Source organism: Vulpes vulpes, chromosome 3 (genome assembly GCF_048418805.1).
Source record: "Vulpes vulpes isolate BD-2025 chromosome 3, VulVul3, whole genome shotgun sequence".
Lineage (NCBI taxonomy): Eukaryota > Metazoa > Chordata > Mammalia > Carnivora > Canidae > Vulpes > Vulpes vulpes.
This window is the reverse complement of record NC_132782.1, coordinates 105,316,020-105,337,847: the sequence shown is the minus strand read 5'-3', so window position 1 is coordinate 105,337,847 and position 21,828 is coordinate 105,316,020. Positions and strand designations below refer to the sequence as shown.

Sequence of the window (21,828 nt, the reverse complement as noted above, 5' to 3'; positions counted from 1 at the left end):
TGGGGGTTGAAGCGCCCAGAGCAGAGCACGATGAGGCAGGGCCTGGGATGAGTATGTACTGAAGGAAGCTATCAGTTCCTTAAAGGACAATTAGCAGCAGTAGGAGAAGGAGGGTGATCCTTAATCACATTAGAAAAGGACATGCTTTCCTTGCTGAATCATTTCCTTGCTGATTTATGGCCTCCGTATCCCATTCGTTTATATAAGAGCTGCTTGCCCGTGTGATACTTGGTCACTCAGCCCACATCATGGAGGCCAGATGAGGTAGGATAGTCCCAGTGTAGCTGAAGCTCTTCATTCAGAAGCCCTGGAATCATCTTTGAGGAGTTGTCATTTCTTTGCTTCCTTCAGAGTTGAGTATGTGCTTGTTCACATGCCAAATTCTTCCATGACACTTTCATTCTTACTAATCTCTTCTCAAGAATGCGTAATGGGGAAAGGTCTTGGTGTGGTCAAGTCAAGTAAGAAACTCCTCCTGCAGCTTTGTCATGGACAGCTCCTCCCACCTCCCTCTGTCTTGGGCCAGCTCTTCCTCCTCCTTCAAGGCTTTGTTTAGACATTACCACCTCCTCCAGGAAGCCTTCCTTGATGCCTGCCACACTTATATACCATTTCCTTGATGCCTGCCACAATTATATACCACTTCTTGTTTCCTGGCCTCATGTGCTTCCCTCTGTTACAACACTTACTCTACTGGCCTATAGTTTTTTTTTAAAGATTTATTTATTTATTCATGAGAGACACGGGGGGTGGGGGGACGAGACATAGGCAGAGGGAGAAGCAGGCTCCTCACAGAGAGCCCAATGTGGGACTCGATCCTGGATTCCGAGATCATGACCTGAGCCGAATGTAGGTGCTCAGCCGCTGAGCCACCCAGGCATCCCTGGCCTATAGTTTTTGTCCGTTTCTCTGTCTGCCTCACAAATGTGTGATCTCCTTGAGAGCGGGCACCTAGCTTTTGCTAATAAGTGCTAACTTCCATTAAATATTTATATGCCAAGCAGAGTGGTTGATCTTGGACACAATCCTAAAAGGAGGGTGCTAGAATTGTCCTCACTTTGCATTAAGAAAGTAGGGCACAGAGAGGTTTACTAAATTACTTACAGTCACACAGCTAAGTAGAGAAGATGGAGGCAGTGTTTGAATCTAAGGCAGTCCTTGTCCCCAGACTGTGCTCATATTCATTGCTCCAACTGTTGGTCTGCCTCTGTCTCTGTGTTTGCAGCCGGCACAGGTCCTGGCATGTAGTAGGTGCTCAGTAAACAAAGGGTGAATGACTCTGAGGAGATGGGAGTGCACGGAGCTGGACGTGCAACGAATGCACTACTCAGGATGGAAGGACACTGTCTGAGGGGGTTTTGCTGCTTTTATTACTGAGAGAGGCAGGTTGGGTGCCCACTTAAGTAGAGGCACGCAGACGGAGAGCACGTTCTCACCACAGCCTTTCCCCTCCTCAAGGCAAAAGGGACTCAATGTTTTTAAAACTTCTTTCCCACACCAGCAGCTTTCTCTAAAGGCACACAGAGTGAGAAACAACTTCCTATCTATCCCAGCAATATCTCACAGCTGTTAGGGCCAAAACAAAGTTTGGAGCCTCAGCTCTTACAAGGGGGTTTTACCTTCAGTTGCCCTGTATTGAATTCAGGCGTGGATGGAGATGAGCACTGGCAAGCCTCCCGTAGGCTCTGGCTTCATGCAGGCTGCGCTGCTTGGTCTCCTGCCCCAGAGCGGGTGCCCACTCCCCAGTCTTCCGTAAACTCTCCCGGCCTGGCTCTGTAGCCCAACTGTGGGCCCCTTCCCCAGCCTGTGCCCTCAGGGAGGTTTCCTCTTTTCTTCCTAAATGACAGAGATAGTCCTTTCAATTCTGGATGTGGCCATGCATTTCAGGATGTCTCTGTATTTGGAGAAAAGGAGGTTCAGCTCTGCATTGTCTTCGGCATCCACCAGGAGTCCCGCTTACTTGAAAAATGTGACTTAATTTTTCTATTACCAAAGTCAGTGTTCAGTAGAGGAAAGAAATTTGGAAAACTGAGAAAATGCTAAAGAAACCGTAAAGATCATAAAAATCCATCAACGTTAAGAAATAACCACGGCAAATGTTTTGATTTGAATCCTTCTGGTCTTATTTTCAGGGATATAATTGCGCACATTCATACATGTGATTGAAATCTTATTTTTCAACATATCATAAGTAGGCCCTAGATTAACTTATTTCAGAATAAACAGATACCCAGCTTCTGTTTCTCCCTTTCTCCTACCCCAGGAAGACTTGATTAGTATTAGTATCTGGGAAGAAAGAAGCAGAAGACTTTTCTATTTTCTGAATGGATCTAAAATGCTATTTGATAATTTCATTGCTCCAGAGCAACCAGCCTTCAGCAAGAGAAGGTGTCTCACAGGGCACATGGCTAAGGGGGTATAATGTGCATGACTCAAATATCTAGACTGGAACATGTGACCAGCAGATGAAGTCATAGTTCCTTTTTAAATTCCCTGAATATGATCGCTAGGGCCCCCAGCAGCTTGATTGCCGGAAATTTGCTCCCATCAAAATGGCTCCAGCTATTTCTGAGTTCCCCAGGGACTGTCTCATGTGCACTTGGGGACTTGCCCCTGTGATTTTCTCTGTGGCCTGTGGTGTCGCTGTCCATGCTGAGGATGACCATCCTTAGGCAGCCACGCTCCCACTCCCAGCTGCCCACCAATGGTCACGGCCGCTCCGGCGTGGGGTGGGGTGGGGGGTAGTTCAGTGCTTTCTCTGCCCTGCTATTCAAACCCAAATATGACAGTGGGGCTATTCCTTATGTTCCTTCAGCAGAACCAAGACCAGGCTAGAAATTTTAATAAAACCATGCCAGCAGTGTAGGGATCATGGCCGAGAAATCCGACATGAGGAGAACTCTGTTACCACTCCTGGACGTAGGTCTCAATTCCAGGCCCATCTTTGGGGGGTGTTGGAAGCCTGTCTTCCTGCCTTGCTTCTGGTGTCCAGCTTCCTTTAGAGGGTTGGCTTACCGCCCCACTGTGGGAGCCCGAGGCCTGCAACCTTGAGCTCGCAGCGTCACACCAATCTCCTCCTTAACTCTCTGGCAGAGGCTGCATTTAGCAGTAGTGGGAGCTGCAGGGAGCTGCAGGGGCCGTCTTGCTGAGCAGAGGGTCCTTGGTGGGCTCTGAGGAGATTGGAAGGTCTGTTAACTTAGTGGGTGTGCCATGAAGTGGAGACCAGGCCCCTGAGTCCTCTGGGAAAGCCCGTCTGCCTCTGCCCTTCACTGGAAGTGGTCCTGCCCACTAGTTTATCTAGTGCCAGGCTTTATTTTGAGACAAAGTTGGAGTTGGCGGGGTCAGGAACTCAGAGTCAAGGGGACCAGAGCCCCCACCTTTTCCACTAGCTCCCTTGGTCTTGAGGGTGAGGCAGGTTCTCAAAGGCAGAGTAAGATGCCCAGAACCCTGGGTCCAATTCTCATTAGTGCAGAAAGCGCTCATCTGCAGTCTGGGGAGAAGGCTGATCTTTGGGTACCCCTGGCCAGTGCCGCCCGTGGAAGTGTCCAGACTGCTCTGCAGTGTCCAAGACAACAGAGCTTGGGCTGGAGCATAGTGACTGCGGTCTGTGTGGCACGATCTTCTGTCCCTGAGAGAAGCCGTCTGCTGGTCAGCCAGTGTCCACGACTGTGGTGTTTCTGCTCCGGGTACTGCAGAGTCTGGCCTGGGTCTGTTGCATGTCAAAAGTGCCCTTTCTCTTTCCTTCTTTGAAAGGTATGTGTGTGTTGGGGGGGCGGGGCGGCGGGTGGGGGGTAGGGATTGTGCTGCCAATCCTTAGTAAGTACTGCATTTCCCGCTTTACTAGCCTGCCGTGTTTACATAACCCTATGAGCTAAAAAGTCATTTTTCTCCAGCTATGTTATTTATCTTGTTCTTGGCATTGGGCTGCCGTAATATCATTCCATCAGCATGGTCGTATGGTAATTCAGGCATTTGGTTCTAGCAATGAGGACACTTACAGTTAATAACACATGAAGCCATTTCATTAAAAGCAGAATTTTGTTAGGACACATTAACACAGGCCACCAACCAAAACACAAATCATTCCATTCCTTGGATATTAAGGAAGCCAAATGAATTAGGAACCTAAAGCCATTTTTAGAATAAGCTTTGTTATCCTAATATCCTCTGTCTTTGCATTTAACCATGTGCAGGAAGGACATCATGGCTCAAAGTTCATAGCATGTTCTTCCTCTCCGTGACAGATGATGTGGCTCTTGGGTGTAGCATCAACGCCAGGACCTGTTCTTCTCTTCCCCTCCTTGGGTCATATTGGGCATGTTTCTTGGTTATTCCGAGTCTCTGTTTTAGGTCATTTAAAGTTGCAGGGCTTTGGTAAAAATTGTAGGTGAAGTATCTGGCACCGGGCAGGTGCCACTAAATATTACATCATCCCCTGTAAGTCCAAGGAACTTCTCTCCCTTAATGCCAGCCTTCAGTCTTGAATATCACACATAAAGAAGTTTTTGCTGCCCTGGGGAGGAGTTTGGATCATTAAAAAGTGGCCTGAAGTTTGAAATGGAGAGGCATGCATTTAGCTTATGCTGAAGAAAGGGCAGCCTGGCGTTTTGTTTGTAAACCAGCTGTGTGTAAATGAGCATTCATCTCTGAGCTCTTGCTGCATTCCCATCAGCAGTTTCTCTGGAGGGTCTGATTTTCATGGTAACCATCAAGTATCTCCTGTGAGGTCCTCCTCCTAAAATAGGACTCTTGTCCAGGACCCTTGGTGCTGGTGTAACAGGGGCTGGGTAAATGCCAGGCCTGTCTGTAGCCCACAGAAAGACTGTGTACCGAGCCCCTCTTGCATGAGCAGCCCCAAGAACACTTCCAGGTTGTGTTGCAGTGCTTGAAAACCCACCCAAGGAGGTCACGCACCAAACTCTGCTGTTTCTGTTGACAGTTTTTTGGAAGCAAAGGAGCGGCTTAACTGCCCAACCCACAGACTCTGCATTATGTTTGCGTTTCCTCGCCTGCCTAGCATTTGACAATTAATTAGGCATGGTAATTACCTGCTGTAATTTTGTGATTGCACATCCTATAATTACCCCTAATTCTGTAATAGGGAGGTTCATGTACACAAAGGCAGACAACGACGAAGGTGATGGTTGTCACAGTATGAACAGCTGCCACTGCTCACTGCCTGCCAGGCCCAGGCCAGGCACAGCATCTCGCAGCCACCCAGCAAAATCGCTCTTGTCCCCATTTTACAGATTGAGAAGCCGAGTCCCCAGGTGGAGGATCCCGCCCAGGGGCACAGCTAGCAAGGGAAGGAGGTGGATTTGAGCGCAGGCCCCTCTCCCTGCAGAGCCCGGGCCCTTTCACTGTGCCATTCTGCCTCTGCAGGGGAGGCCCCGGGTATCCCTAAGGTCAGCGTGTGCCTTTGCTGGCAGAGCTGTGAAGTAGATTCAGAATTCAGGCCACTTAAAAGCAGCTTTTAAATCTTCATTCTCCTCTCCCCCCAGTTCTCCTTTACATATGTGTATGTGTGTGTATTTATTCACACATCAGTGGGTACATACGTTGTGTGTATGTGTTTACGACTCTTTCTGTATAATCGAGACTTGAAGAGGTTAATTAACTTACTCAGGATCACTAGGCTTTTAAGAGGTGGAGCTAGAACCCAAACCCTTATCTGCCTAAGGCCGGAGTCTAGTCTCTGGACCCCCTTCCCTTAGCACTCACGTCTGATTGCGTGTCAGGTCCTCACGGATGCTCACCGACTACATTCTCATTGAGACATCCTGGGACAGAAGTGCGGGTGAAAGTTCAGTTTCCTGGGAAGAGTGAAGGCATGGCTTTGGGTGGGAGAGCTTCTGCTTTTAATTCCAGGCTTAATATAAATATCAGGCACATAAATTTAGAGTTTATAGTTCAATGAATCTTTACTTTTGTATATACCTGTGTAGCTACTGCCCGGAGATACAAGGCATTTCCAGCACCCAGAAAGTTCTTTGTGCCTTTTTTGGGCTCTGTGTAAGAATCCTTGCCTTTACCCGTAAGGTCATGAAGATCCTCTTTTATGTTCTCTCCTCGTAGCTTTATAATTTTACCTTTCACATAGAGATCTCTGATCCCAAAAGACATGAGTGCAGAAGCTAAGCACATCAAGGTCTGTAGCCCCCTCTGCCATAGCAGCCCCAACTGCAAACAACCCGAATGCCCACCCCAGCAGAACAGGTTAACAAATGGGGTGTGTGTTCCTACAGGGGAATGTACTGTGTGACCCTGAACAACACATGGGTGCTACCACACACGCTGCGTAGAGCGAGAGAAACCAGACACAAAGGAGCACACTCTATATGAGTCCAGTTAGATAAAGTTCAAAAACTGTTTAAGAAACGGGGTGGGGGGACTGGTAAGGAGAGTGCTCAGCAGAGGAGGCAAGGGGCACGAGGGGGCGGGTAGGCATGCACATACTCCAGCAGATGTTGCTAATCTTTCAGATGGAAGTGTTTTTGGAGGCCATGTCTACACAAGAGTTTGTTGTAGATTTACTTCACTGAGGGCCTAAGGTCCCCCTACCCCCGCCTTACTCCATGTCGTTACAGGCACTGCGAGGGTAATTCTTTCCAGTGGAAAAGAAATCTCCAGATTCAAACTTCCTCTCAAAACAGAGAAGAGAGGGATTCCCAACTGCAGATATTACCTTCCTATTTTATTTTTCTTTTGCTGAGTCGAGGAGATTGCGCTTGAAGTGGCTTTTTATTGCTTGTTTTAAAAGGGAACTTGCTTTTGCTGGAAGAGGTCAATTCTTGTTATTTCTCCAAGGAATTATTATCTTTATGGCTCGAGCAGAAGGAATTGAAGAGTATCAAACTTAATTTGGGAGGGGGGAGCCCTTAAAATAAAAATGAAAATCCTAACAATTTTGGACATAAGCGCTTTTAATTCTTCAGTGAAATAAATGCACAATTTGGTTAAGTGTAATTCAAGGACAACTTAATTTACAGAGAAACTTTTCCAATTGTGGATGCTAAAAGCATTGCTATTGATGATGGACCGTTGAGGTAGTTCTGGCAATTCAGATGGCACTAGATTCCCAAAGGAGGGGATGTGAGAAGACTCGTGATTAGAGCATGTGGTACCAAAGGGACTATCTGAGGACATATGATCTTTCCAGGAAAGGGGCATTTCGGCCACAGAGGTATTACGCAGGGACCTTCCTTACAGCTACTATTCCCAGCTGCCAGCACTGCTGGCTCAGAGTTCCTGGGATCCTGGGGGGCCTCGTGCTGTGGTAGAAAGTGCCAGGCCTTAGTGGCATTCTCCCAGGCAAGTGACACACCTTCACTGAGCCCATGTCCGCATCTGTACAAGGGGCATGTTCACCATCTGCCTTGAGGATCCAGATGAGGATGGAGGGTGAGTCCTATGGAGTGCCTGGCACAGGACCCACTGCATAGTAGGTGCTTCAGAGATGGCGAGTGGTAGCCTTGGAGTTAATTATATTTTATTGGAGTTCTGAAAAAAAATTTTACTCCCTTGGGTCTGGCAGTGGGCAACTCCACTCTTGCTGAATTTCTCCTAGAGCCTCATAACTTTGACTGCCAACCAAGGACAGTAGGATTTGACCAATGTCCAGACAACAGCAGAAATGGAGAATGGGTGCATGACCTACAGGCTCCATGGCTGTCTCCTCCCCCTTCATGATCCAATGGCCTCCAGATAGTAAAGGTGGTGCCAGAAGTACCCACTGGCCACTTTCCACCTTTGTCTAATGATGCTGGCAGAGGCAGGGGTGAGGACAGTCACCAATCTTGATGGAAGCATCTAGAATCCTCCACAGGTAGCTCCCCAGTGTCTGTTCTCACATCCCGGTGTTCATGGGAGGCACACTCTCAGCCTAATGAGGTGACTCTCAGACAACTGAGCTTTGAAGAAAGAGGCCACAAGGATGGTTCTGCTGTTGGTTTTCCCCTTGAATATGAGACCATCCAAAGTTGAGTTCAGGTCAGGCCTCCTGCCTGGTTCCATGAAGCCCTTGGTCTCCAGAGTGAGATGGGAGTGGGATGTAGCTGGGAAGAGTTTATAAATCACCTGACAACTCAGAGGAAAGAAACTTGAGGACTGTGAAGAGGCCATCTTGTCCTACCCCTGCATTTTACGCACAAGGAAATGAGGCCCAGAAGAAGCAGGGAGCACACACAATGGCCAGGAGGGGCCATGTCATCCAGTCTCTGTTGTGCTCCCAGGAAATACGTATTTGTGGAGCTCTTTAGGGGAGAGGCACTAAATTCTGTATTTCTGTTTAAAATTTTCAGCGACCTATACCATAATTTGTTCTAAGCTCTAGGTCTAAGACTGAGTGGTAATTCGCATAACTATTCTTTACCAAGCAAGAACCTTAAAGATTATAAAGCCAAGACAGACGAGACTTTGATGCCAGTGCTGCTTAAAGCTTGCAGAATGTCATGCTTTTGGTGATGATGATAATGACAGGAGCAGCAGTTGACTAGGGATGCCAGGCATTTTTTTATGCATGCTTTTTGGCATCTTTTTATTACTATTTGATACCCACTTCTCAGTTGAATAAACTGAGACCTGGAAAGAAGCAGTTAGCTGGTGGGTGGAGGAGGTATGGGACTTCCGGGATGCCACTGCAGTTTCCGGGCTGGGTGTGGATGTGCTGACATCTCAGCACAGCCCAGTCTCCACCAGGCAGACCACTGGAGAGGGTGAATGTTACAGCTGATTGCAAGAACAGAGACTTCCAACATCCAAACCTTTGTCACTTTCCTACTGGAAACCTTGCCAATAGGTTTATATTTTCATTTATTTATGAATATGCACTTGGCGTCTTCTGTGTATCAGGCCTGTTACATGTGTGAACTCAATTCTCCTGAGACCCACTGAGGGCCATAATGTTACTGTCCTCATTTCTCAAAGGAGAAAGCAGGGCACAGAGGCATTTGGTGACTTTCTCAAAGACACACAGCAAGTATGTGGCAGAGCCAGGATGTGGTTCAGGGAGCTTGGTTGTAGTCTGCTCTTAACTACCCTCAGGCACTGCACATCCTCAGTGATCAAATGATGATGATGAGGAGGACGATGACGATGATGTCAGATCCTCTGCCCAGCCCAGTCCTCATGCCTGGGGTTTTGCCTGTTGTCAGGGGTCTACTCTTTTCTTCAGTGCATGTGGTTCCCCACAAGCCACTGGATGGCATGGGGTATTTGTCAGATAAATCCTATGACTTGTACAAAGAAGGGTTGAACTAATGGTTTCTGAGACCCTTCCTCCTGAGTTGTTGAATGCCTACTGTTCCTCCCGAGCAGGAGATACAACAAGGAGAAGGTTGGAAGGTCAGGAGAGGCTTTAACATAGGATGTTTGGTCTAATAAAATATTTCTTAGAATATTTTAAAGAATGGAGGCAAGGAGTGCCTGGGTGGCTCAGTCCAATTAAACATCTGCCTTTGGCTCAGGTCATGATCTCAGGATCCTGGGATCAAGCCCCACATTGGGCTCCCTGCTCAGGGAGGAGTCTGCTTCTCCCTCTTCCTCTGCCCCTCCCCTCTGCTCATGGTGCACACTCACTCTCTCTCTGGCTCTCTCTCTCTCTGAAATAAATGAGATCTTTAAAAGAAATGCAGGCAAATTGGCACCATCCTGCTTTGCCAGAGCATGTGGTGGAGCCTACAGTAAGATAGTGCAACAGCGTAAGAGCTGTCCAAGCCCACGCAGGCTGCCCGCTGTACCTACTCTAAAACTATCTTTGGTGTATGAGCATCCTGCATGGACAGCCACTAAAGGAATTTGAATAGGAAGATGGAAATGAATTGCATGGGGGGAAATGGGTGGCTAGAGGAGCAACTAGATTCCTGTTGCCGTGGCCCAAGCAGAGGCAGGGTTAACTCTGGGGATGGGTTGGCAGGCCTGTTGTTCAGTACTTGGCCCTGTGGATGAAAGAACAGGACTGGTTAAGGGTGAGGCCCAGGTTTCTGGCTCAAACAACTCTGGCCCATTCACCAAGGGAGCAAGGTCCCATGAAGAGGGAGGAGCAGATTTGTAGTGCAGATCATGGGTTCAGATGCAGACATGATGAGCCTTATCAAGTCTGGGTCTGGAGTTCATAGGAGAGGTCCAAACTAGAGATACAGATTTGACCTAAAAATGAAGTGTGCAGACCAAAGTTGGATGCTCATGTAGGGAAGAAGAGGACAGCGAGTGAGAACCTCCATCTCTGGCATGGGGGGAAGAGGAGATGCCCACATGGAAGACCAAGAAGGAGTCGTCAGAGAAACAGGGACTCTGCACTTTCGTGGAATGAAGCCATTGGCTCTTGACTATGTTAGGAAGAACACAGTCACAGTTTCTCTCTCACGTTAGAGATGCCTGTTTTGTCATTATGTTAGAGGCTTTTAAGATGTGCATTGACACTTACTGCTTGCAGATCATACTAGCTGTCAGTCATTGGAGATTTTACTCTTTTAGGCTCTTCTTGACTCATGCGATTTTTAAAAATGCACTGATCTCTTCCTGTTCTCCCTTGCTGTGTAGTTGCTGTGTGTTTCTGGAAGGTGTTGGGGCCTGTAAAAAGCTGACAAAACAACCCTTAGATTGTGTACCTCCAAAATGGTCTCTTGAGTCCCATCTTGATGAAACTAAAGAAGTTTTGTGCTCCAGTTGTGCTTATCCCATCTGGATGTGACCTTCCATCCAGTTGGCTTGATGCCAACTCTGATTCCTCCCTCCTTCCCCAGATTGATTTCCACTTCCTCTCTGTGGTGGCCTGTGTCATCCTGGGCATAGCTGCACTGCTTGTGTGTCCAAGTGCCCCGGCACCACCTTAGGAGGAGGTGCTATCAATCAGTTCCATATTATAGGTGAGGAAACCTATAGTCAGAGAGGAGGCATCGTTTGTCTGACACTCTCAGTCTGGGCTTTACCTCAGGGGTTCCCAAATGGCCCACTCTTAGTCTGTTTGTTCTGCTGTAACAAGCCACTGTAGACTGAGGGGTTTATACCTCACAGTCTGGAGCCTGGGGATCAGGATCAAAGCATCAGCAGTGGTGAGAACCCACTCTCCGATCCACAGACAGATCTTTTTTGTTTGTTTGTTTGTTTAAAGGTTTTATTTATTTATTTGAGAGAAAGAAATAAGAGAGCACAAGAAGGGAGAACGAGAAGCAAGCTCACCACTGAGCAGGGAGCCTGATGTAGGACTTCATCCCAGGACCCAGGGATTATGACCTTAGCCAAAGGTAGACGCCTAACTGGCTGAGCCACCCAGGTGCCCGTAAACATCATCTTCTCACTGTGTCCTCACATGTCAGAAGGGGCCAAGGAGCTCTGGGGGGGTCTCTTTTCTAAGGGCGCTAATCCCATTCATGAGGGCTCTACCCCCATGACCTAATGACCTCCAAAAGGCCCACCTCCTCACACCATCATGTCAGGGGTTAGGATTTCAACATACGAAATCTAGGGGAACATAAATATTCAGACCACAACATCTACCTATCAGAATCATTAAAAAAAAAAAAAAAAAAGGAATCACTAGGTAGGGAAGCTTTGAAACACTACAGATTCCTGGGTCCCAGATGGTTAATGCATCCTAGCCAGAGGCTGGTAATATTTGGAAAGCACTGCTCCTTTCCACACCAGATCTTGAATATATCTGTGGGAAAGTAACAGTAATGAGTATTGAGTATCTAGATCAGGGGTTGGCAAAGTGTTTTTTGTAAAGGGCCAGAAAATAAATATTTTCAGCTTTGCAGGCCATATGGTCTTTGTTGGAACTGCTCAGTTCTGCCATTATATTTCAAAGCAGCTATAAACAATAGGTAAACAAATAGATGTGGTTGGATTTGGCTCATGGGGTGTAGTGTACCTCTCCTGAGCTAGGTAATTAACCTCATGCATGATGATCAGACAAGCAGTTGAACTTGCCGTTCTCCAGGGGATACTTGGATTTGTGCAACAATACACTACAGGCAGACAGTCCATTCGGGGTGTGGCAGGTTGAAACTGCATTCAGCCACCAGGACAAAGACCTCTAAAACAGTAAGCTTGAATAAATTCAAGACAAATATTTCTCTTTTGTGAAAAAAAATTTTTTTTACAATAGAAAGTAGTAATTGGTGTGGTGGCTTCATAATGACATCAGAGACCCGTAGTCCTGTCTATCTTCTTCATAATCAAGGTTATCTCATGATCACAAAATGACTGCTGGAGCTCCAGTTATCATGTCTTTGAGAAAGGAAGGAAGGAGGGAGGAGGGAGAAGGGTAAAAAAGGTACTGTTGGTGGAGTCAGATCTCTCCTAAGGGCTTCCTTAGAAACCCCAGTGAAGTTTTTGCTTACATCCCATTAGCTACTCTTTCCTGCAAGGCAGACAGGAAAATGTAGTTGTTTTTTGTTGTTGTTTTTTTCTGAACATATTGCTGTCCCCAGAAATACTGGGAGGAAATGGAGACTGGGTGGGCAATGAGCACTTACTGTGACCCAGGAGGACCCAAAGAATGCCCCAAATGCACTGCGTTAAAGTGCCCCTGAGCCCCACTGGGTTTATTTGTTGATTCATCATGTCTCAATTTATAGAGATTAAGAAAGCCTGAAGTCCCTTTTCTCTACAACTAGCCAGGCCCTTCCAGATCTTCTGGGGTCTAATGTATGCATCACTCTTACAAATCAAATACTTATATCATCAGGATAATAGTCCTATCAGTCATCATACCACTGCTTGGACACCCAGTGCCAAGCAGCCTTTTGAGATAAACCTTTCCCTCTCGGCAGCTTTTTTTCCCCTTTTGTCTCCCTCTGCTGTGTATCTGCTGGAAGTCTGCTTCCTGAGGTTATTCAGAACACATCATCTTGGTCTTTCCTCCAAGGTCTCTTCCCTCTCTACCCGAGGTTCACATGGTCACCCCTTCATTGCCTGCCTTCTTTGTTATAATTTGGCTGCAGATACTCTCGTGGGGCCTGTGGTTCTCAGATTTACAGCGTGTGAACCACTTGGGTTCTTGTTCTGAGCAGATCATTGAGGGTGGAGCCTGAGACAATGCCTTTCTAACATCTTTCAACCTGGTGCTGGTCCACGGAAAGCCCTTTGAGTAGCAAGTGATCTGGGCCTTTCTGAACATATTGCAGGTCATCTTTTAGTAGATGGCAACCAAAACCCAACTGTGTTGGGATGGTCAATGTAGAATAGAGCAAGAGCAAGTTTTCAACTCATTTATCCCAGAAGTTAACATACACATTTTCATGAGGTCTGAAGACGACATAGGGTTTTTTTGTTTTGTTTTGGTTTGGTTTTTTTTGGTGGCTCTCCTACGTTATTTCCTTAGCTCATATTTACTAAAGTCTATAAGTCTTTGTCCCACAGGCCACCCCTGTGCCGTATTTCCCCATCTCTTAACTTTTGATGTTGGTTTTTTGGATTTTATTGTAAAACCTGACACTGATCTTTTTGAATTTCATCACATTGGATTAGATTCATTCCTCATGCCAGTTGAGGTCACTTGATATGTGTCATCCGGTATATTTACCATCTCTTCAAGCTTGGAGGCTTCAAACTAGACAGGTCTCTGTTTCTCTATCCTATTCCCTTGGAAACTTCTGGCCGTTAATTGCAGCTCTATTGTTTAAATCATCTGTCCTTGATCTTGTTCACAAGAATATTACAAGAGACTTTGATGGCTGTCTTACCAAAGTTCAGGTATATGACGTCTACATTTGGGAATACGGGGTGGTTTTCACATAGAGGCAGAATTATCACTCATTTCATAGATGCCTATTTTTATTATGTCAGAGGTTTTTAAGATATGTGTTGGCATTTACTGATTGCAGATTATAGTAGCTATTTATCATTGAGAACTTTACTCTCTGGGCTGTTCTTGTATAATTTTTTAAAACGCATCGATCTCTCTCCCACTTCTGTTTTCCCTTGAGATGTAATTGCTGTGGGTCCTTGGAGGGTGTTGGGGGCCTTTAAAAACCTTAAGAAATGGTCCTTACCTTGTGTTCCCCCAGAATGGTCTCTAGAAGTCCCATCTTGATTCAAAGTAAAGAAGTTTTATGCTGGTACTTATCCCATCTGGACATGACCTTCCATCCAGTTAGGTTGATGTTCACTCCAACCCCTCCCTCCTTCCCCAGATTGATTTCCACTGCCTCTGTGTGGTGGTCCGTGTGATCCCAGGCATAGCTGCGCTGCTCACGTGCCCAAATGTTCCTTGGTAGGAGGTGTCATTAATCAGCTCCATCTTACAGATGAGGAAATGCATAGCCAGCAATCTGTCACTGCTACAGTATGCATGTGACGGAAGTCTGATGACCGTCTCTGCGATCAGTTGGCCTGTTTATCTCTGCTGATACTGGAAAATGATATGTAATATGGTGTTCCCATAACCTGCCTGATTTATTATTTCATGTGCCTCTTTGTTGACTCAGTACCATAGAAGCCCTTCTCTGCTGAGCCCCGGGCATCCGGTGGCTTGGGAGATAGATGTGGCCCCTGCTCTTACAAGGCTGGCTCTTGTGAGTGGAGCATAACCACAGTCCCACCCCTTTGTAATCAGAGATGTTTGTTTGTTTGTTTTTTAAGATTGATTGATTTTAGAAAGGGGCAGAGGCAGAAGGAGAGTAAATCCCCAGCAGACTCCATGCTGAGTGCAGAGCCTGACATGGAGCTGGATCCCATGACCCCGAGATCACGACCTGAGCTGAAATCAAGACTCCTAACCAGCTGAGCCACCCAGGCGCCCCTATAATGAGAGCTTGAAGAGAGATTTACATTTTCTTTCTCTTTCCCCTTCCTTGTCAGGTCTACATCCGGATAAAAGACGATGAATGGAATGTCTATCGGCGGTACACAGAGTTTAGGAGTTTGCACCACAAGTTGCAGAACAAATACCCTCAAGTGAGGGGCTACAGCTTCCCACCCAAAAAGGCCATTGGAAACAAGGTACTGTCACCGCAGGGACCAGGCAGCTGGACCATGCACACACATGCTTCTGTAGATGTAGGACTCAGAAGTTGGCTAATGTAAGGAAAAAGAGGAACCAAGAAAACACTCATAATTCCATCCCTTAAAGACAAACATGTTCTGTTTTGTGTATGTCCTCTTCATTCTCTAGGGCAGAGGTCGGCAAACGTGTTCCATTAAAGGGCCAGAGAGGAACTATTTTTGACTTTGTGGAGCATATGACCTTAGCTGAAAATACTCAACTGTGTCATTGTCGTGTGAAAGCAGCCACAGACGGTGTGAGCACAGATGGGCATGGCCGTGTGCCAATAAAACTTTATTCATAAGTATAGATGGCAGCTCAATTTGGCTGATGCGTCATAGTTTGCTGACCCCTGTTCTGGACCCAAAAAAATGATTTCTGGTTTTTATCCATAGTTGTCGTGATGCTTATTTGGACTCGTGAATGTGGGGCATATTCCCAATAAAGCTTTCTCGGAGGAGCTTCTTTTGGTATAGGGTTACTTCCCTTTTGAAGGCTAAGAACTGATAATGACATAATTTGTTTCCAGGTATTCATCCAGGCACGTTGGAGAAAGGAGGTGCTAACCCTCCATGAGGTTGCTGGTGTTCATCCAGCAGGTGTTTACTGAACACCATTATGTATCGTGGGGCGGGGGATTGGAGCCCAGGGCCAGGAGGACAGGCCTGGGCCTGGTGTGGGGCTTCGCATCATCTGCCTCAGCCCATTGGCCTCATTTTGTCATCCCTCACATTAGCTTAGAGCAGCAGTTCTCTGTCTTGGCTACACTTAGAATCACATGGGGAGCTTTAAAAGCTTCTGAGACCTGTAGTCCCCACTCCCCTTAGGGTTTAAGGTCTGGAGTGAGTCAGGGGTCCTGAGGAATTTCAGACGTCTCCAGGTAGCTCCGGCATGCAGCAAAGCTGGAGAACCCCTGGCTTCCACTCTGGTAGGAAACGGTGACAGGTGCATGATTACAGTATATCAACTAGCTTGGCAGGGACAGTTCAGCTGGAGGAGGTAAGATCATGACCCTACTGAGGACAGGTCAGAAGCTGGGCCTTGTTAGAAGGGGGAATCCCTCTACTCCCGTGGTTCTCAGAGTGTGGCCCCTGACAGCAGAAGCAGCATCACCTGGAACTCGTTAGAAATCCCAATTCCCAGGCCCCACCTCAGACCTAGGAAGTATCTGCTCTGGAGCTGGGGCCCAGAAACCTGGGTTTCAGTTTGTGTGGTGCTGATGCACGAGGAAGCGTGATGACCACGGTGCTATCGCATTGACAGGGTTGTGTGGCAGATTCCATATATGGTGAGTCCTAGTCTCTCCCTTGAAAGAGGCCCCTAATTAGAGTCTTCTTGGATCTTCCTTGCAGAAAACTGGAGCAAGGGTTTCCATAACCATTCCCAACCCTTGGGAGTTCTGCAGGGAAAACTATTACTGACTGTTCTGTTTACATGTTCATGGATTTCTGTGCTTCAACCAGATTAGAAACCTGATCACGTCAGGGTCTGTTAGATCTTAATTTAAACAGTTACAAAGCAGGTTTATCTGAGGCCTCGAATAAATGTGTCATTCCATTTTTTTCTGAAGATAAGTGGAGTTGAACCCATAAAAATGGAAGACTGAGAAATTCTACACTTGTTCATAGCAAGAAGGACAATAATTCTTATGAAAAGAGGGGAAAAATTATATACTGATTTAATCTAATGACTTGCAAGCTCATACAAATCTTGGGACCCATCCAGAATGTCTTAAAATGTCATAAAGCAAAATTCTGCCTAACTAACGTATTACCATTATAAGATACTCTCATTTGCAGCAAGCATTATACGGAAGCAGCCTTTCCATGACACCTTCTCTGGGGAGCTCGGCTTGTCTGTATGTCACTACAGAAAGTGAGCACAAAGCTGAGTAAGGGGTATTCATGTGGTGAAATGTGTTGTGTGTTTGCCTCCTGCAGCTGCCCTGCCACACTGGCACCCATTTAATGGTCTAAACACACAAATTGATTATCTTAGAGTTCTGGAGGTTGGAAATCCAGAATCCATCCGCCTGGCTGGGCTGAAATCAAGGTGTCAGCAAGGTTAGTTCTTTATGGAGGCTCCAGAGGAGAATCCTTTCCTTAGCATGTGGCCTCCTGTGTCTCCAGAGCCAGCAATCACATGACTGTGACCTCACCTTCTGTCACATGGTCCCATCTCCTTCTGTGACTTCTCTCCTTCTTATAAGGACCCTCACGATGACAGTGGGCTCACCCCGATAATCCACAATAATCTCCTGTCTCAGGATTCTTAACACATCTGCAAAGTCACTTTTGCCATGTAAGGTAAAATATTCTCAGGTTCTGGGATTAGGCATCGTTGGGAGCCTCATGTTGCCACATTCTTTCTCTGCAGACCAAACCGACACCCTTCCCACCTTGGATCTCAGGGCAAGCCTTGGAGTTATTCCAAACTTATTTAAGACAAGACAAACCTACTGACACCACCTCCCAGGAGCAGGGACTACCCTGACTTCCCCCTCTGAGATCACGACCTGCGTCACATTCTCCTATCCTTGTCAATCTTGGGACTGACTCTGAGCAGCAGTGGGCTTTTGCCCTGTGAAATATGTGTCAATAGGGCACTGTCCCCGACCCCTCTGCCCCCATACCCAGTGCAATCCTGTTGGGAATAAAGGGGCTTGGGAATTAAAGGTAACATCTTGGTGGGCCTGGCCCAGTGATGGAGTTGTACAGATGCCCTGGATGGCTGGTTCTTCACTAGATTGTGGGTCCTTCTCCCCATGGTCAGGGGCAGGCCTGATAGTTTCCTCTGTTTCTCAGGAACCTGACAGCTCCTGAGCAGTCATGGGGCCTCCATCTCTTGTCTAGCATGTGTGGCCCTTGGCCTTCGAATTGGCTGGTTGGCCATGACTATACTTTGATTCCCCCTCTCCCTGTGTGTTTGGCTAAGACAAACCCCCTTCCCTTAAGTATACTTTGGCTGCTGCCCAGAACAGGTTGGAGGGTTTATCTGATTTTCAAGGGCAGATTAAATCAGCATGCAGGATTGCAGCATCCAGCAAAGGCTACTGATGATGTCTGTCAAGAGACAAAGTCTGCACTGGTCCCAAATGGGCCTACAGGCTCAAGATACCTGCCTTCATACCCCAAGGGCAAGTTTTCTAGTGCATTTTCATTCTAAATTGGTCCAGAAAAATCAACTGTGTCAGCATCTTTTCCTTGATTGGATCACTTCAAGAATGTCTCACTTACCACTTAACACCATTAAAGTACGAAGACATGACTTCTTTGTGGATTGAGTTACATGTCCCTTACTACTGTAAGCCTTGGATCCATTAAATGATTCAATCCAGAATCCACAGACCTGGACACTATTCAAGAAAATACTAGCCACAGTTTATTTTTTTCAAATTTGTCATAGGAGTATCTTTCTAGACTGAATTTCTAGGTATTTGCCTAACACTGCCACCGTTGTTGGTTATCTGCCAGTTGTAGAATTAAAATATCATCTTAATGATGATAGTTCTGACTTAAAAAAATTTATATATTTGAGAGAGAAGAGAGTGAGCAAGCAAGTATGTGAGAGGGGCTGAGGGAGAGAATCTCAGGCAGTCTCCCCACTGAGCCCAACACAGGGTTAATTTTCACAACCCATGAAATCATGACCTGAGCCACAACCAAGAGTGAGATGCTTAACTGACTGATATACTCAGGCACCCCCAAGTTTGAACTTTAATTGATAAATAGCACGTTGAATAGTTCGTGGATGCAGCATTTGTCTTTAGCAAGGAATTTCTTTGGTCTTAGTATGCCATGCGTATGTGCAGCTGTTCATACCCAGAGCACTCACTAGAGCTCCACATGCCTTCAGGTGCCACATCAGGCCTAAATCATATTAAGGTAGTTTCCTGATTATCAGTCTACCACTTGATGAAGTGTATTCCTTGGTAGCTGAGTCAAGCAAGCCACAATAGTTATATATTAAAGTTACTTATTAAATTTTAAAAAGCACAGCCATGGCGCTTGTATCTATCAAGATAGTCTTGGTTAAGCTGGAGTAACAAATCCATGATCTTGACAGTCTTAGCCAACCAAGGTGTATTTTTGGCTCTCCTCAGGAGACCAAGGATAGGGGCAAATCAGACACACTGGCTCTTAAATCTTCTGCCCAGATGTGAAACATGTTAATTCCACTCCTCTTTCATTGGCCAAAGCCACTTACTGAGCTGTGCTTAATGCCAGGGGAGCAAAGGAGTCCACTGCTACCATGTGCCCTGGAGAACTAGAATTTTTGCAGTCTGCTCCCATGACCCCCCCCCCCCCAGGGGTGGCACTTGTCTTGAGCCACATTTCTGAGCAGGGTGTGGATAACAGGAGAGCACAGCTCTACCAGTTCAAGACTGGCACACTGAGTCCTGTGGTTTCCCTCCATGAGTCCCAGTTCAGGTGCTTCCCTTCATCCTGTTTCAGTTTTCCCAGCCCACGCCTGGTCCTTCCTGGTGTGGGCATCTGCACCTTTTCCACTCTTGCCTGCCCACTCCTCCATTCCCTATGCTACAGCCACAATGAGGTTTGTACAACATAGATTACATGGCGTCATTGTTGATGAAACCCCCCACCACCACCAGTGGTGCCCATGGCAGTTAAATTCGAGACTCTTTATGGCCTTCGAGATGTCCCCTGATCTGTCCCCCGCTTCCTCTCCTACCTTATCTCCTGCCCCACCCTCTCCTCCCTTACACCTAGTACACTGATGACCTAAGGCTCCCATGCTGTTCTTACCCTGTGGACTTTGCTCCTGCTGTTCCCTCTGTCTGGATTGGCTTCCCCCTCATCTCTGCATGGACGGCTCCTGTGGTTCATCAGACCTCAGCTCAAATTCCACTCCTTAGGGCATCCTTTCCTGACCACCCTCGTCAGTGCTGCCCCTTTGGTCACCTTCCAACCCCTGATCCTTTGGTCTGCATGAATTCTCTCCCGCCATGTACCATTAATCCAAGTGATTGGGTTGTGACCTTGAGTAGTGTTGTCTCTGCCCTGGAATGGAAGCTCATGATAGCAGGGTCTTGGCCTGTTCCCTGCTCTCTCTCCAGCTCCTAGAATAGCACCTGGCACCCCAGAGAGACTCATGGCCTGAATTAAGGAATAAGTGAACAAGCATTAAATGGGAAAATTTCCCTGTTACTTTCTTCTTCACATCACTGGGTCTCGGCACAAATTCAAAAAATCTGAATTCCCAAAGTGGGTGGAATAATTTTGAGGGTGACTTGGGAGGTTGCTCTCACTCCACTTGGAACGAATGTGTTTTTTGCAGAATGGGCCAGAGGCTGGCAAATCTTTGCAGATGGGAAAGGTGGCCCTGTAGCAATCTGGGGGGAGTCACCTGGCAAGCTCCCCATCCAAATGGACTTTGCCAGCATGAGGGGTTAGGAGAAAAACTTGTTTTTGATGACGCTACTCCCAAGTCTGCATTATTGCTCAGTGAGAGATTTGAGAGGCTGTCATTTCTTCTTAGGATAATGGAGTCAGTCTCTGAAAGTTCATTTGGCATTAAGGCAAGGCAAATCACTTTCCCTGGAGCCGCAGATAATTCAACTTGTTGGGGAAATTATGCATTAAAATCCTCATTAAAAACACATACACCAGTGCTAGAGGAGCCCACCGGTGCTCACTGAGCCATGGAAAGCACCTTTGCGGCTGGAGAGGCACAGATTTAGATGCAGCCATGGGGGCGCCGGGCCCCCAGCAGAAGGTACTTGCAACGTTGGGAACAAGCAGCGATTTGGAAGAGTGTAGGAGCCGCTTAATTTTTTCCATTTAGAAACACTTCTGTAACGCCAGGGTGTCATGTTAGGTGTCAGGGGGCTTAACGGAAGGTCTCTACCCTCACGAAGTTCACGGCCTCGTGCAGCAAAGCCCATTGTGTCAGTTCTCATGGAAGAGTCCTGTGATCTTGGGGAACCGAGGGTTCCTAGTGTGCTCTGGAGGGGGCGAAGTGCTCATCAGGCCGGCAGGTCAATTCAGGGGCCGGCCTTTCCTTCGGTGTGCCCTGTGTTAGCTTCGTGTGGCTGCCATAGGAAATAACCACAAACCTAGTGGCTTTAAGCAATACACATTTATTAAGTTACAGTTGAGGAGGCCAGAAGACGACATCATCATCACAGGGTTGAAGTCAAGGTGTCAGCAAGGGCTGCGTTTCTTTCTCGAGGCTCTCGGGGAGAATTCCTTTCCTTGCCTTTCCCAGCTTCTGGAGGCTTCCCACATCCCTTGGCTCTTCCTTCCTCTTCAGTGTTGTAACTCTGTGACCATCCTTGCCTGGTCACATCTCTGACCAGTGGGAAAAGATTCTCCACTTTGAAGGGGTGGGATTAGTCTACAGCCATACCACCCTGAACCCATCCAATCTTGTCTGAAGGAATGGGATTGGATGGGGCGTACTCAGGTAACCCAGGGTGACCTTCCCATCTGAGGACCCTTAACTGAATCAGCTCTGCAGAGTCCCCTTTGCCCTGTGAGACAGCGTATTCACAGGGATTGGGGGGTGGAAAGCGAGAGGGGGGCTGTTTCTGCCTGCCTCACACCTCTCTTTCCTAGCCTGTAGTAAAGGAACTATTACTGTGACTTTGTAAATGGGGGGAGGGAGGCACAGGGAGGCCAAGTGACTTGACCAAGGCCATCTCGCTAGGCAGCGTCAAGGTGATATGTGGGCCCAGGCAGATGGTGCCAAAGCCCTCGCCTTCCCCCAGCACACGGGGATCTGCTGTGGAGTACCACGGAGGGCGGATGAATGTAGATGACTTAACCCTTGCCCTGTGGTGGACTTTGACTGCCGTAAGGCCCTTCCTCGACCTCGGTGGT

General features: G+C 47.2%; 1 protein-coding gene across 2 annotated transcripts in view; it reads left to right on the top strand.

Moving 5' to 3' along the window:
* SNX29 (sorting nexin 29) overlaps positions 1-21,828 on the top strand; it is a 534,000-nt gene that overhangs the window by 419,371 nt on the left and 92,801 nt on the right. For both annotated transcript variants that reach the window (XM_072753833.1, XM_072753832.1), the window contains exon 19: positions 14,803-14,943. In XM_072753833.1, coding sequence (XP_072609934.1) covers positions 14,803-14,943 — 141 coding nt within the window. The remainder of the gene's footprint in view (positions 1-14,802; positions 14,944-21,828) is intronic.